We start from the raw sequence: 17412 nt of genomic DNA on the forward strand, positions 1-17412 counted from the left end.
GGGGGGGGGGGGGAGAGAGAGATTACCCTTGCGCTCCTTCCCCTGGAGAAGTTGGTACCGTCCTCGCGGCCCTGCCTCTCCTCCGCCCCCCGCCTGCCTTGCAGCATCCTGGTCTTTAGTAGATGGGATCTGTTTTCTGCTACTCCTCTGCACGTTAAAAAGGTGAGGTGTAGCGTGAAGGTGCTTCACGGTGAGGGTGGTGAGGCACTGGCATAGGTTGCCCAGGGAAGTTGTGGCTGCTCCATCCCCGGAGGTGTGCAAGGCCAGGTTGGATGGGGCCTGGAGCAGCCTGGTCTAGTGGGAGGTGTCCGGCAGGGGGGTTGGAATGGGATGATCTTTAAGGTCCCTTCCAACCCAAACTATTCTATGATTCAATGACATAATGACAGATGGTGAAGGAGACCCTCCCGCTGAGCCACGAGATTGAAAATCCCAGGTTTACGATTAAACAGTTATGTGTGTGTGCTTACATGTGGTTTTGCCACAAGTCAGAATCCGGTTACCTCTCCTTAGAGACTGGTAAACATGGGGTTAATATGTGTGATTCGTGCCTGATTCCTAATATTTTGCAATGCTGAAGGTACTAAATAGTTTAATTCAAGTCACAGATTAAAACAAATTTAGGGTTGCCTTGATACATTCACTGCTGTGTTAGCGCTTAAGCATTACAACCGATTAACAGGATATATATATATTATATATATATATATATATAAAGCAAGTAACAGTAAAATCTTAAGTTAGGAGTTATTTTTACTGGGGAAACATCTGACAGAGGCAGACGCACGTGATTCTTACTAAGACTTTTCTTCTTGGTGAGGGAAGAGAGGTCCAGGCCTCTCAACCTGTCTGTCAGGTAAGGTGGTTATTTTTTCTTCCCCTCAAAAAAGGGTTTCAGGTATCAATTTTATACCTTCTGAAAATGTTTTGGCACCTTTTGGTGAGGTGGGGACTAAGTCAATCATTATGTGTTGATTAACCCTTGGCAAGGATGACACAAGTGGGGGCTCAGCCCTTCCCCATGCCTTCGAGACGGGGAGCTCAATATGTGCTTTTGGGGGGTGTTTCTGCGCTTAGCTGAAGTAATACCAAGTTGTGAGGCCTCCGTCTCAACTCAGGTGCCACTTAGTCGATATGGATCATTGAATCATAGAATAGTTTGAGTTGGAAGGGACCTTAAACATCATCTAGTTCCAACCACCTTGCCATGGGAAGGGACACCTCCCACTACACTGGGCACCTCTGACTAGACCAGGCAACGTGAGACCACCACCTGATCGATCTGTTTTACCAGGTGCAGTTGTCTGTTGCCAGCTGCTCCCTTTGCCAAACTCTCTCTTTTGCAAAAAAACCTATTTTGCCATTCACAGAGCCTAGCAAATCTATTACACCACCACCCTCCCTCCTCTTTTATTTTCTCTTCTTGCAGGTGTGGTGGTTCTGCTTGGGAGCAGGGGAAGGCAAAGCCATGCTGCGCTCCTTCAGTTACCTCACTGATCACACCGGCTTCTGCGGCACAATCAAAAACTCACCGAGTGACTTCGTAGTGACAGAAATTGAAGTGACTGAGCATTCACTTAGGGATACCCAGGCCAAATCCCTTCAGAAACCCATGGAAGTGCTGCTAGGACAGAGCAGCCCAGGCCTGTGTGCCCAAAGCTGTGATGGTGGTGGGACACCCGTGCCTGCAGATCAGGGGCTACGTTGGGCAGGAGACAGCTGCCCTGCATCTCCATGCCAGAACCAGCATGAGAGCAAAGCTGAACTGAAACCTGGCCTCGAGGATGCCAGTGTATTGGATTCCTTACTAGGCAAAGCCGTAAGTGAGCTGCTTAATAAATATGCTTGTGATCTGAAGGATGTGTGGAAGTCGAAAAGTGATGCCAATGCTGGCACTAGGGAGTTCTCACTTGGACCTATACTGGACAAGAAAAATCGAGCTGATTTACACAGTGCCATTAGGCAGAAATTCCCCTTTCTAGTCACTGTTACAAAAGACAATGAAATGATTGTAAAAGGAAATGCTGATTACAGAGAACTTTGTCAGTTCGTGACTGAAAAGGAAACAAGTGATTTCTTTAAATTTTTAGATGCAAAGCTAGAAAATTCTACATTTTCTTTTGAGCCTGATGGAGACAAGGAGCACAGAAAAGTAGTTCACCACTTTATCAACAGAAAATTTGGGAAACTTCTAGAAACAAAGTCTTTTACTGTGACAGATGTCAATGATCAGCAAAATATGTCAATAATGGTACGATTTCGAGAAAAAGGTTGGTCCAGAAAAAGGCCTGCTGGTGGTTTCCAGGAAAAACAAGATCTTTATACAGGTAAATATTAAATTTTTAGTAAAAGTGTCAAGTATTATGGTGTTATTTAGTAAGGCTGAGACTTGGAATATTTTTATATGATGCATAGGCCAGGTTGACCCCTTGTCATGCTGAAATAAGTCATTACTAGTGCAATGTAGTTAAATCTGTGAAGAATGAGATGGCTGAATTAAGTTACTGCAGGGATTTTACACCATTCAGTGTAAACAGTTTAACTGTTCAATCATAATGGTTAGAGGTTTTTTTTTGGTTTGTAGTACTGACTCTGTTATTCCCTGTGTGTTAGTTTCCCCTTAAAAGTCATTGATGTATTTTAGAAGATGGATCTAGATGTTGGACAAGGTGGTATGGTCAAATTTGATTTATAGTCTCATTCCTTAAAGCAGTTGGTTTCTGATAAAGAGAATGTTTCTAGCAATAAGTCAATACACATTTGTAGAATTGTGTTGCACTTTATCAGATGCTTTTTTTAAAAGTAGCAGAGATTTTTAGTTGTTCTAAGAGTTTTATCTACTGTGTCTCCATTTTCTCTTTCAGTACTGAAAAAGTCCCGTTGCCTTTACTTCTGTGGGGTGGGAGGACTGTTTCTTTGCAGTTCCCCTGCTATTATAGTTCGAAGGGAGCTTGCCCATCTCTCTTGACAGAACACCTGTATGATTTAGAAGTGCAAATTCATAATAATTATTGTTTCAGCTTTCACCCTTCAGAAGGAAAATCTAGAAACACTAGAAGCAATCAGCTTTTTGGCCGCTGAACTTGGTGTTCTTCCTTCAGACTTCAGTTACACTGGCATCAAAGATAAGAAGGCTATTACTTATCAGCCTATGGTTGTGAAGAAAGTAACTCCTGAGAGGTACTTAAAATCTGGGTGCATTAAGTTTAGCTCCTATTTGGATGTGTTAATAAGTATCAACATGGTACTGTCTTCAGAAATGTTCTTATTGATATGTCTTTCCTCCTCCTGTATTAAAGTACAGTGTAAATGGCTTTAATGTGTTGTGGGTTTAGGGAATATACAGCTCAGTGCTGAAGTCCATCAGTGTTGGAACATAAAGAAAAGTCTTCCCTTTCTTTCATAATGCAAATATATTGTATCATCTGGGGCATTATCCTTCCAATTCATGCTCATGTGATCCACTTTACAATTTCTTAAATATTATCCACTAGCTGGAACCGAGAAGAAGCCTATTCTACATGATGCAACAGGTTTCCACATACTATCAAAGTATCGTCTTGTAGTCCATGGACAACAACTTAAAAACTTTATATGGCTAAAATACTCAAGTAAATTACTACAAGTATACTTTGGGCAGATACCGTCTTTGAGTGTTAAGTGTCAACTTCTATTGCATTCTCCAATTTAAAAACATGAGGCTAAGTAAAGAAGATGCCACCAAGTCTGAGGGCAAAAAATACGTTCTGAATACTGTGTCAGTAATACAAGATGTGCCTTTCCATTCCTCATTTTTGTTACTCTCTGTAGCCAATTCAGTGGGTAAAAAAATAAGTTCTGCCATAGTAGAAGTAAAAATACGCTGGAGTCAAAACCATAAATTATTTGTTCCTCAGATTTAACTTTCTAGTGGGATTTGGTCTTAGCAACAAAGTACAGTTATAAAGACAAGTAGAATTTATGTTTTTAGGATTTATTACTAACATTTGTACGTGTTATTAGTAAAATTCCACTGCAAACTGGGCCAGTTGTTCAAGAGATGATTAGCAAAACTTTGCATTAATGTTTAAATGATTAAGCAAAATAGTTAAATACTTCCATGCCACTAGCATAACAGGGAAAATAAATAATTTTTATAAATAAATAATTTATGAAGTTATTAATATATTGCTTAGGATTTAAGCTCAAAGTTTCCTTTGATTTGAATAACCGTTACGTACATGTAAGAACAAAGAGATTGAGTGGATACTTTAAAGGGCAAATACTTGAACTGTGTTTCCAATTACAAGTGTGTGCAAGCACACCCAGAGAATCAGTGTGGTGAGTATGCTTTGGTTAAGGCTGTCCAAGAAAGACCAATTGTGTTTAGTAGTCTGCTGGAGCACATTACTCATTTTTCTATTCCTTTTTCTTTTTCTTTTTTTTTTTTTCTTTTAAGCAGACTAAGCAGACCTTTAGGACTGAAGAGTGAATTATTATGTGGTTGCCTTGAGAAAGTCCAGTGGATTGCTTCTTTCCAGTATTTGTCCAGCTACAGAATAGAAGTACAAATTAAGCAAGCATTTTAAAATATTTCTGGACTGTAATTAAGTTTTAAGGCTTTTATCTCTGAATTTGATTTGTTTTTTTCCTAATAATCTGTTTTAAATCCTTTTGTTTTTTACTTCTAGTGGAAAGGTGAAGAAGACATTTATTAGAAGTTAGATAGCTTTAGTAGAGGCTGATTCATAATTTCTCCCAATTATTTATGCAGGTTGAAAGAAATTGGAAACAAAATGGAAAAAAAGGGCATAAGAATACACAATATACATTCAGCATGCCAGCATCTTAGACTTGGTCAGCTCAAGGGCAATCACTTTGATGTAGTTGTGAGAGATCTCAAACACCACAGTCATGACTCTTCTGCAGATTTGAAAAAGAGAATATCTGAAGCAATGGAAAATGTTGAGGTAAAAAAAGCCTCATGGTTGCTAATAATGAACAGAGTTTTAATTCTGTGCTGTAAAAAAAAAAAAAAAAGAAGTACTTTTAAAGGAAATGCTTGTAATAGCACAATAATGGCACTATTTCCCAGTTTGATGCTTTTTGCTGTTTGACTTTCCTGCATTACTTAGGGAAACACCAGAGTAAAGCTACCTCATAGGGAGAAACCATAAATGAATTAGTTCTGTGTTATAGACTGCAGACCCCAGAGTGCTGCAGCAAGACAGATGGGACAGTTGGTAGCAAATGAGTATGGATATCTGAGCTATTGATGCACAGACCTAACGCCAGCCAAAGTTATGTGTTTCATTTCACTGTGGCAGCTGACAGCGTGAAAGAATATAGATATCAACTCATCTTTTGTTGTCATGTGAGGAACATGCATGGTTGGCACAGGTGAAAAACTTCCATGGCATAAACACATGTGAAATGTCCATAGCAGAGAAAGAAGATCCCCTGAAATTCAGTGGGTTTTAATTGCTGTCATACGTAGTCCGTGAAGAAAACCCCATTATCAGACGTTCTTAAATCACTGAGGAAAGTGAAAAAAAATCTTGGAAAAGAAAAGCTTCAGGTGTTTTGTACAACAGGAATTAACTTGCCCTATCTTTCTAATTAATAACCGTAATACAAGTTAAGAAGATTAATCCAGGAATAAAAACTTGAATGAAAACTGTCTAGTGTGCAAGAGCAAAATACATTACATGTATTTTGGAAATTAATTTCATTATTGAAAGAACATTAAATTGGTACTTCAGTGCTTTTCTCTCAGCTCCATCCAACTATTTTTTTTTCTTTTGCTGTTAGGAAAATGAACACAAATTCCTGTGATCGTGTGTCTTTCTTTATAACATTTGGCTTACTGATCAAATGCTGAATGACAAAAGCAGCATGTGTGTTAATCCAAAATGTGGATTTTTCATTTTCCATGAAGACAAAATCACATATGGGACCTAAGATGTGCAAAGGAAGGTTATATAATTTGAACTGAATAACCATTTACAAAATAAATATCAACGTTTTTCGCTTGTCTACTCCATCCATAATTACTCTTTTATAAAAGGATGTTCTCATTGGGCCAGAGGACAGTGATTTTACTGCCCACATGTGACCTACAACTCATCACGAGACCTAGTCTTGATTAGCAGAAGTGCTCACTCTTCATCTTTGCTGCCATAGTAATAATACAAGTGATCTTATGTGAAAAAAACAATAAGTATGCCTAAGAAAAAATATTGTTACATATTTTTTCTGATTAAAAAACACAGCATGTATGCATTTTGTATGTAAATGAGGATGTATGTGTGTTGTATGCTTAGTCTTACTGATTGTACCTGGTATTTTCATACTTGTAATATATTTTTCTTTATCATTCTAGACAAAAGGTTTTGTAAATTACTACGGACCTCAACGATTTGGACAAGGACAAAATGTTCAGACAGATCAAATAGGATTGGCTTTACTGAATGAAGAGATGGTATTTTGTAATTTGAGTAGTTACTGTCAACTTCACAATACCGTTGCAATGTCTAGCACTGGAGTTGAACTTCCCAGTGAACACTTTCGTTTGCAACATAAACCCATATGTATGTGGAAGTAATTACCAGATCAGTTTTGATGACAACATAAGCATGAAGATCTTCTTACTGAAACAAAAAGTCTTTTTTTAAACAGCAGGTGCTGCTTTAAATAATTCAGGGAGTGATTTTTCTGTCTGTGGTTGGTATGTGATTGTGATAATCATGCCACTTGGCAAGGAAATGGCTGAATGCCATACAGGGTCTGAACACTAAAATGAAGCGATCTTTATGCAATATTTATTTATAGTCCTGATTGCCTCCTAACTTGTAGCCTCTTTATCCTGCTAGATGAAGAATATATATGTCTTAAAAATGTCACAAGATATTACATATGAAAGGATTAGCTTTTTCAATGCCACAGTGAGTTATCTGCTATATAGAAGGGATTACTGCTTTCCATTATTCTTTGGCTCCTTTCCCAAACTCTTAGTTCTGAGTGATTGCTCCCGTGTAAGCTAAGGAGGGCTTAGTTCTTAAGTAATAATTTGTAAGGTAAGAGTCATATACTTTTCAATGTATATAGTATAGTACTTGGCACAGATCTAAAATTGAATCAGATACTACAAAGTAAAATGAATACTTGAATAGTTTTCTTTTAGTCTTGTTTTGATTCTGGAAAAGGTCAGGAAAACTTATCCTCCAAATGTAAGAAGAATCAAAAATTGGGGGCAGCCCATAGAAGTTAATGTATGTGACATTTAGAATTCTGGTATGCTAGCAGTTGGTGCCAGGTGCCAGTCCCTAAAGAGTAATGATTTAAATCTCTAGTCTTCTCTCAAGTACCTTTAAATTTATAATATGTATGAACTACTGCTTATATGAAAAATGTGTCAGTATGTGTTTGTATGGTCTAATACAGAGGAGGACAAGAACCAGATGTCACAGGTTGGTGTAAATGCTAGCAAATTGTGTGGCTCCACTGGTGTTGCAAGTAGCAGAGATTAGTGTAGTGTTTTCCCCAGAGTGTCATGTAACCTAACACAAATCAGTATAAAAAAAAAGATTGTTGTCCCTCTGTGTGAGACTGTGGAAAGTGTTGAGTCTAAATTTTGCATGAAACATGCAAAAGGAAAAGAAAGAATCTTCCTGTTCAGAAGAGAATGATGGCATTATGAAATGAAGGAGTTCTAACTTGATGTTCAAGAAGAGTGACCAGTTTCTCATATGGCTTTGAAAGTTGTTGTGTGCTTTTGTGTAACTAAAACTGGAACACTACCACCCTAGTTTGCTGTTCATAACATCTTCTGTGAGAGGAAGAATTTGACTTTGACCTTTAAGAATTGATAAAATTTTGGGAGGCTGCAGAACTTGTTAATATAGAATTGGATGCATGATTGTTTATTTGACAAATAGCTACAGTTTAGTGCAAAAAAAAAATTAATAATGTTGTTCTTTAAAGGTGAAAGCTGTGAAATTATTCTTCACACCTGAGGATACTGATGACCCTGTAAACAACGCAAAAAGATACTTTCTTCAAACTGGTATGCACAGTTAAATTGTCTATGTATTTATTCAGGGTTGAATTTGTGAGGGAATAAAGTGTTGCTGCACAGAGAGATGCTTTTTTATACCACTTAATAGCTTATTCTGCAGAATATGCATGGAAACACCATAAAATTTTAAATATGCAACATTTATATAAATGTTAGATATGTTAGATAGATACATCTAATACATTACATGTATTTTTGTGTGGTTTGAGGCTCAGACTTTCCAGTGGCCAATGCAAGCTGTACCTTTAAAGTCAAGACATGTTTTTTATCTCCTATGCAATACGCATTCTCAAATCCAGGGTTGTTTACCCTAGAGAAAAGGATGCTGAGGGGAGATGTTATCACTTGTCTACAACTACCTAAAAGGAGTTTGTAGCGAGGTGAGTGTTGGTCTGTTCTCCCAGATGGGAGGAAGTGGCCTCAAGTTGTGCAAGGGGAGGTTCAGATTAGAAATCAGGAAAAATGTCTTCACCAAAAGGGTTATTCGGCACTGGAAAAGGCTGCCCAGGGAAGTGGTTGAGTCGCCATCCCTGAAAGTATTTAAAAGACGGGTGGATGAAGTGCTCAAGGATATATGGTTTCGTAGCGTACAAGTGCAGTTGGACTCAATGATTTCAAAGGTCTTTTCCAACCAAGTGATTCTATGATTCTGTGAGATGATGTAAAGTAGTAGTTTAATGTTCTTTTATAGCTTGGTTTTTACTTCCAATTACCTGATCTAAAAAAAAAATCTTGGAGTAAAGTAACTTTCTTAAAAAAAGATTTTGCAAACTAGGCTGAAAAACTGAATGAGCACTAGTTTAGTTTATGAAATAGAATAGAATTCATGGGACTGTGCTGATAGGCATCTTCGATGAAATTTGTCTTGCATGACAGAAGGAAATAGTAACCTAAAAGTCAGCAAAAAGAGGTAATTTTTCCATACTTGATTATTTCATCTTCTTAAGTGTATTTTTTCCTGACAGGTAATATTTGAAAAATCAGGGATTACTTAATATGGTTATTTTTGTTTATATCAGAAGATGCAAAGGGTGCACTTGTGATGCTGCCAGAATTTAAAGTGAGAGAGAGGATGTTGCTACGAGCCTTAAATCGCTATGGTGTAAATCATGAAGGTTGTACCAAAGGATGGCTCAGTATTCCCCATTCCATGCGCATATTCTATGTCCATGCTTATTGCAGTAAAATTTGGAATGAAGCAGCATCATATAGACTGAGCATCTATGGTTCGAAAGTTGTTGAGGGTGATCTTGTCTTCTCAGAAGAAACTGATGAAACCATTTCCCTAAATGACAAGGTGAGTCTTCATGAAATAGTTCTTGTAAAAAAAAGCCAACGAAACAACTTAATGCCCTTGAATATGTACTCAGACATAGTCTAATGCCAACATTTTGATTCATTCATTAAAATATTTAACAGTAGTGACAAAGGTAATAAAAGCGATGTAGGGTTTTTTATTTATTTACCGTAAACAGACATATAAGCTAGATGTGTAGTAGCTTTTATCTGCTCTGACTATTCATTTTATTCAAGTGATAAAAAGGAACAGCAATGTTAGAATTGATATATGTGAGAATTTAGCCTGCATGATGTGTAATGCTTTTCTTAGGATCTGACTAGGGAAAACTTTCGGAGTGGACTCTGGGTGTGCCTGTACTATCAGCCAGTGAAGACCTAAGTTTTATTTTCCAGCTCAGACCCTCACATTGCATATATTGATGAATATAGCCCATAAATAAGCCCATGTTGCATATAAGCATATGATGAGTAAGCCCATGGTGAAAGGTGGCCTCAGACTGCATTGGTAACCTTGTTGCAGCTACACAGTCAGAGCATATGTGGCAAAATTTCACTCACTCAGGCAATTAAAACAGATTGACAGTGGGTCTAAACTGTTAGCAGCAGTTAAAAAAAATGCAGCAGTCTTCTTGGGAAAGTAGTAAAGGATAAGGAAATGCTTCTGCTCGCCTACAACTAAGCCAATGAGCAGAAGCCAGCAGTGGAGTGTATGCTGGTCCTAGGTCATGGCATGCCAAAGTCCATTCTGGAACCATCTCTTCTTTCAAGCTTAGCATACCTTTGTCTTATTGTGGAGGCACTTGGGTCTCTTCTCCCAAGTAACAAGTGACAGGACAGGAGGAAATGGCCTTAATTTGCACCAGAGGATGTTTAGATTGGGTATTAGGAAAAATTGTTTCACTGAAAGTGTTATCAAATATTGGAACTGGCTGCCCAGGGAAGTGGTTGGGTGATCATCCATTGAGGTATTTAAGAGACTTGTAGATGTGGTGCTTAGGGGCATGTTTACTGGTGGGCTTGGCAGACTTAGATTTATGGCTGTATTCAATAATCTTAAGCGTCTTTTCCAACCTAAACGAGTCAATGATTCTATCTTTCTCGTAATCATTGGATAAACCATAGAATTTTGTAATGTATTGCTGGATATTAAACAGGTGTCTGTGCACACAGAATGTATCCCATTTCTTTTGGGTGAACATCCTTCAAATTTAAAAACAAGAGCACTTGGAAGTTTACTGAATAACCTCCAGACCCTATACTGTGGCTTCTGTTTCCATTGTGATTTTCCTTCAACAATGTTTTTGAAAGTGAATGTTAATAAAACAAGTAGATCAAATAAATATCAAATTCAGTATTGAGTTTGAGTTTAGTATAGATTTATTCCTATTAAATATAAAAAAAGTCTTAATATTTTTGCTCTTGCTGACGTAGCACAAGATCACATTGGCACAGAATATGAGTTTGCTGTGATAGTTTGCTAATTAGTGGTAGTAAATATTTAATGCAACACCATTTATCAGTAAAGAGATTATTTCGTATTAAGCATCTCTTCTATTTTTTTGTATCTGAAATGGATTATTGGCCTTGTAGTGGTCAGATAACCTTAGAAACCCTTAATGAGTTTATGAGTACAGTGCATAATTCCTGAAATACAGTGTTCTATTTTTTAAAAAGTTTTTTTCTTAACTTCTTAAATGTCTTGTCAGGTTCATGTAGTCACTGCCGCTGAAGAATCAGCTAAGAAATACTCTATAAACCAAGTAAGTCTGCATGAAAAATTCTGAGTTATTGTTCCCTATTTCATTAGAATATTTTGTTTCAAAAATAATGTGACTCAGTTAATTGGTACAGTCTTCTTACTTGTTGGAATGCGTATTAAAGAAAACACATGCGAACTAATCTCCACTCTCATAACAAACAGGAGGAAAGAATATTTACTTTCTAATGGAAATAAGTACAGTGTCATTTGCAGTATGTCAATATTTATCTTGAAACTGAATGTAAATTGAATTTTTTTTCAGTCTGCTCAGAAGAACATTCAAGAGTAGGTGATGTTCTAATTTTTCAAGGTTCAGTGTGTAGTTGTGAAGGCAATTTAATGTCTTTATTGCTCTGTCTTTCCCAACAAGCAAGGAAATTCATGTTAGTATATTTCTAGTTTGTTTTAGGAATCTTGATACATTAATTATTTTACCTGCTTTAATTACATCCAAGATACCTGCCTTACTCAGCTTTATTTCACAAGAGAAGCTGCTATTTTACTATTTCAGTCCCCAAAACACAAGATTTAGACACACTTAAATTGTAATAAATTTTATTTAAAGGAGAATTAGTGGGCTTAGTTTCAAATACGTTTGTTGTTTTGTTTTTTTCTTTGAAGGTGGTTCTTCCGATGGTGGGACATAGTATCAAGTATCCTGGTAATAAAGTTGGGCAATGGTACCATGAAAGGCTTTCTAAGGATGAGCTGCAGACGTGCAAATTCAGAGTGTCTCCATTACAGCTGAATATACCTGGATGCTATAGACCAATTTTGAAAAATGTTCAGAATCTGTCATATTTTTTGGAGGGTAGTGAAAAAGGAATTGAAATTGAAGACAACTATTTGAATGAATCAAAAGTCTCCCTTCATATATCATTTGACCTTGACCCTTCATGTTATGCAACAGTCTGTTTGAGAGAAATAATGAAATGTGACTTTTAAGAGTCAAGGCAATGAAAGATTGCAGTAATGTTGTATAAGGGTGCTATTTTATGTATAATGCCAAGTAAATAAAGGAGAATAACAGAATCAAGCTAGAAACAGGAAAAATTCATAGATTGAGTCCTATACTGAAAAAATACAACCAAACCCCTTTCAGAAATATTCCAAACCCTAAATGCAAACCTTTGGATGCATTAGACTACAGCTATGTGTTATGCCAGGGAAGTTTAATGGAACTTAAAGCAGTCATGGGCTGCGACTATGAATTTTGTATTTGCATATCTGACTTGCAAAGTTAAATCCTGGGAAAATGTATACAGAAAACAAATGTATCTTTTATTTCATAATAAATTTTTAAAATAATGTTTTCAACTAAATGCTGTTCCAGTAGTAATGTCACAAGTTTGCAGCCTACAGGTATCTAGCTGAAAAGTTGCTGTACTGAGGATCACTAAATATATTATGTTTTGTTTGTGTTCAGACACTGAGTGTTAAAAGGTAAAAGTCCTTAGCCAACGGTGATAAGTTATCTGATACTTTTTCAGACATTTAATAAATCCCCCAATTTAGGTTAATGCTAAGGATTCCAGGATTAAGTAGTGCATAGCTGTTAGTGCCTGTTCAAGTAAGCTCATCAAGACAAGTTGAGTACATAACTGCGATTTATAATAAAACCAAAACCCTGTTTTATTGTTTACAGAATGCAGACTTTATTTCTGTTACTGTAAAGCCAAATTATTTTGGTGGGAAAAAAGGTGTTAGTGGAACCATCCTTGGAAAAACCTTTGATATTTTTTTCTTACTCAAAAAAAACAGTGAACGGGTAACTGTGATGAGTGGTTTTGTAGGAAAGGGGAGAACAGAAAATGTAATTTATCTTGACTTAGTGAGCCTTTTGACACCATCCCACAATATTCTTGAAAGCAAGTTAGGACATTGTGGTCTGGATGGGTGGACAACCAGATAGGTAAAAAAGTGATTGGATGAGCCTTAGAGTAGTGGGCTAGTGGGTCACACCCTACCTGGGGTGAGTACCACTGCAGTCTCTCCTGGGCCCCATCCTCTTTAACCCCTTTTGTCAGTGACCTTCAAGAGGGAATGGAGATCCCTGTCATCAGATTTGGAGATGACACCAAATTAAGGGAACAAATGGATCTGCTTGCCATTTAGGGCAACACGGACATGCTGGAGGAACAGGCTGACTGGAACCTTATGACATTCACCAAGGACAAACACAAAATGCTACCGCTGAGAAGGAAGCACCCCAGCAGCAGCCCAGGCTGGGGAGTGGCTCTGTGGGAATGGCCCTGGGAGTCCATAGGCAGCTCAGTTCCCTGACAGCAAGGATGACCAGCAGCCCCCCGGGATATGTTAGTCAGAGGACAGCCAGTAGATCAAGGGAAGGGATTGTCTCACTTTTTCAGCACTCATTGGACCACATTTAACTTGTATGTCCAGTTTTGATCCCCAACACAAGAAAGACATCAATAAACTGGAGCAAGCTCAGCGTAGGGCCTCCAGGCTATTTGGGGACTGGAGCACTTCGTGTTTGAGGAGAGGCTGAAGGAACTGGGCTTCTTCAGCCTGGAGAAGAGGTGGCTTACCAACAGAGGCTCCCCAGTAACACCGGGGAGGTTAGCAAGAAGATAAATCCAGGCTCTTCATAGTGGTGCATGGCAGGAGAAAAGAGACAATGAGCATAAATTGAAATGAGAGGTTCAGATTGGTTAAAAGGAAATGCTTTTTCTCTGTGAGGACAGTCAGACAGTGGAAGAGGCTGCCCAGAGACTCTGCAGTATCCATTTGAGCAACCTGGCCTGAGCTCAGATGCAATGCTGTTTTGTGGAGGCAGTTGGACTAGAGACCAGACCTCTTCAAACCTGGATTACCTATTATCCTAAACAGAGTATTGCAAGTGTTTATTCAATCTGTAGATGGCGGTATGACTTAAACCTAAAATGGAAAACTGATTTTTGCGGAGAATTAATAATATACATTGAATTCTATTTATGGCATCCATCTTTCAGTTGTTGCTAACAGCTGAGCAAGATAAAACTCCCAAGGGTGAGAAATACACCTAGAATTTTATAAATGGGAAAAAATGGAAATATAATTCACATTATTTCAATGCTTGTATAAAACTGTAGCAATAAAGGATTCAGATAATTCGCTGTCTTAAATAAGATGATTAGTCTGTAAGTCTGTATAAGCAATTCAAAATTTGACCCTTAGTTTTTAGGTGGGAAAACAGACCGTCATACAAGGAGTAGCTCCAGAGCAACTGTAGGCAACTACCAATGCTTGCTGTATTACGGTGCTTTGCTCTAGGCCTCGAGTTTATAGTATACAGTCAAACTGATTGAAAATTCCATTTCCCTGCCATGACTTTGTTCAACTTTGTTCAGCTTTTTCTCTGTCTTTACCTTTTGGTATCACCTCCTCTGTATTCCAACTTCCCTTAAAAATATCCCTCTTCTGAAAAATTATTTTTAACTCCAGTCATTTTTTGTACAGCACAGCTCAAAAAGTATTGTCCTGTCACCAGCGACATGGTAAAGTGCTCCAGTGCAGACAGAAAGCTCCATGCCGTTACAATGATCAAAAGAAATAAATTAGCACTGAAGTTCCGTTTAAAGATAGTATTGTGGTCATCTTCAATGTGGCTCAAAACAGCCTTGAACACCATCTCATCACATAAAAGATTTGAATACATAAAGTATTAAAAGTTGAGCCTTGGCTTGGAATAACACAAAAGGTGCGATTGAAAGGTTTTTGACTGAAAGGCATGTTATTTTAAAATAAAAGATCAGAAGATGGTGTTAAAAGAGTTCCCTATAATCATTTTAAGCTCATTTGTCAGTACTTCTATTGAACACTAAAAGGACTAATCTTCTTAAGCAAATCATTTTTTCAGCAACTTTAAGGTGAAAGAGCTAATTATGTGTGTCCATGGGTTGAATTCCTACAGTAGCAATGTTCTACTAGGGAAAAGTCAGGTTAGATATTAGAGTGTTTGTATGGTAAACATGCTTCTTATTTCAGTGGGCATTTATTTGTAATTCATTCTCTTAATCTTAGCAGCTATTTTGCAGGATTATGTACAAGAAAATTGAATTTAGGGAGTTTTGTGTGAATGTAATGCTTGGCTCAGCAAGTATAATCTATATAAGCAAAATATCTGTGCCCCTGCATTTAGAAAAGATAATCATTGCTCACTAAGCTGAGTTTAAGGGAAAGACTGATGTGTTAGTAATCTCTCATCTTACTAAGTACTTCTATTGCTACCATCCTTTCTTGATAAGCTTTAAAGCACTTTGCTAATACTAATGAAGACAGGTCTCTGATTCTGTTTTTAACAAAAGGGGGTTTAAGTTTAATGGCCATTTGATTTTTTTTCAGCACAGATGATAGATAATTGGGCATTTGAATGGGAAAAATGCAAATGTTCTTAATCTGTGAAATCTTGTTACTTTTAATTCATTACAGATTTGACAGCTAGTATTATCCTCAATGCAAATGAAAAAAGTTTTCAGATCTTTCAGAATGAGATAACTTTAAAATTACATTCCTATAATAAAGGCAGTTCAGAAGCCAGGTAGATGTGTGACTATTGGCCCAGCACACTCATTAAAACTCCATTAACTCCTTTATTAGTGTCAGTGCCTGTCAGCTGGTGATTTGAACTCTTACACCCAGCTGATGAGCACAGGCTTCCTTCCCTTTCTCTTGCAGAACTTCTGTCCATAATAAAAGCTCAAGAGAACAAGCTGAGAAACTAGTAACACTTTCTTTCAGTCTGCAGTCATGCCTTTCAACTCATTCATTCAGATCTAGCTTCCTTTTAGAGGAAATGAAACCAGAAAGAGCTCCAGCTGTATACGAACCGCACACTGCATTCAAATGGAGGTGGAAGGATCCAAACAAGAGGTTGGTCGTTTGGACAGCTTCAAACCCTATGCATGAGTGTGTTCTGTTGTGGAACCCAGACGACATTTAGCCCAAAGTAAAACCACTGAACCACGTGTTTTAAGTACAGGGGCTTCAACACTCCTCTATGTTCATCTGTTTCTGTCACACCAAAAAGCTTGCTTTGTGTGGAGATTGTCTGAGAATGTTGTGTTTGCAAGGAAGGCAGAATCAATGAAGTCAGATGTTTGCACCATCTGAAATTACTTCATTCTGTTCAGCAGAAGTCAGAAGTGGTTTAAATGCATTTTCAGCTTATACACAGATGCTCCTACCTGCTTAGAACAGTGAGGGTTTTAATTGTTTAGAAATTACTGATTTAAAACATTGATTTAATGTGTGTTTCAGAATGTTTCTGCACTTAAAAGCCCTCCCCCACCCCCAGCAAAAGGCACCGTGTCTTTCTACCTTCGCATCTCTATTCACATCTCTACTGAAATCATAAATATCTCTGTTGAGCTCATAAGCCAAATTTCAGAACTCTGCATAAAAAGTACTGTAATAGTGCATGGCAAAACCATTCACTACTGAATGCACAAAAAGAACCATTTAGTGATTTTGTAATTGTTACTATATAGAAAGAAATACATAGAATTAAACTGGATTTGGAATTAGTGCACTACAACTGCAAGGGTTTAGATCAAGGCTCAGTCTTGTACCTTATCCTGCTGCAACAGTTCCTATTAGTGGACACGTAGGAAAGAGTGAAGAAAGGGAAGCATATATGATATTTGTTCTCCAACTATTTTCAGTTCAGATGATTTCCTGAGACTGAGTGGGTTTGCTGTTTAATAACTCTCAGTGGACTTCTTGCCCAAGTATTTCTCATCTACCCTTGATTATGTTCAACTTTTTCCCAGAGTTCCATGTTTTCTACCTGTTGTAAGAAGGTCCACTTATTTTTTTTAACTGCCTCCTTCTGACGTCATTTGATGATCCTTGGCTTCTGTATTTCAATAGAAGAAGACTTAATCCCTATCTATCCTCTTGGTGCCCAGCTGTTTTAGATGCTTCCCATATGTATCCCCTAAATCAGTTATTTAACACAACCAAGCAGATATGCAGTCTCTGCTCCTATGGAAGCTATTCTCTACTTGTACTTCTTGTCCTTCTGTGAGCTTTTCCTCTTTTTAATATACTCTTTTGGAGATAAAGGATCTAGAACACTGTACTGTATTTATACTGCAGATTTCTCCCCTGACAGCAGTGTTCATTTTGTGTTGTACCTCTCCTCATCTGCGATTCCCTTTTTGACACAACCTTATTCCCCAAGCATTGAAGCAATGTATTCTTGGAAGTAGGTATCGTAACCCAAATCGTATGCAGGTATTCTACCCTGGAGTGGTGGTTTCACCCTGGAGTCAAGTGAAAGCTCATTATTTTATGT

The 17412-nt window shown here is 37.7% G+C and overlaps 1 protein-coding gene across 2 annotated transcripts; it reads left to right on the forward strand.

Moving 5' to 3' along the window:
• The first annotated feature begins 17 nt into the window (after positions 1-17).
• PUS7L (pseudouridine synthase 7 like) lies at positions 18-12422 on the forward strand. 2 transcript variants are annotated; one of them, XM_009564457.2, is made up of 9 exons: positions 18-162; positions 1430-2327; positions 3021-3180; positions 4754-4949; positions 6362-6460; positions 7963-8044; positions 9076-9353; positions 11062-11115; positions 11736-12422. In XM_009564457.2, the coding sequence occupies exons 2-9, from the start codon at positions 1469-1471 to the stop codon at positions 12057-12059; spliced, it is 2052 nt and encodes a 683-aa protein (XP_009562752.2). In that variant the 5' UTR covers positions 18-162; positions 1430-1468; the 3' UTR covers positions 12060-12422. The 2 variants fall into 2 exon arrangements, with proteins under 2 accessions (XP_009562752.2, XP_053913381.1); XM_054057406.1 differs by lacking the exon at positions 18-162 and having other exon boundaries at positions 1680-1819; positions 2091-2327.
• The last annotated feature ends 4990 nt before the right edge of the window (positions 12423-17412 follow it).

The sequence above is a fragment of the Cuculus canorus genome, chromosome 1, assembly GCF_017976375.1.
Source record: "Cuculus canorus isolate bCucCan1 chromosome 1, bCucCan1.pri, whole genome shotgun sequence".
NCBI classification, from domain to species: domain Eukaryota; kingdom Metazoa; phylum Chordata; class Aves; order Cuculiformes; family Cuculidae; genus Cuculus; species Cuculus canorus.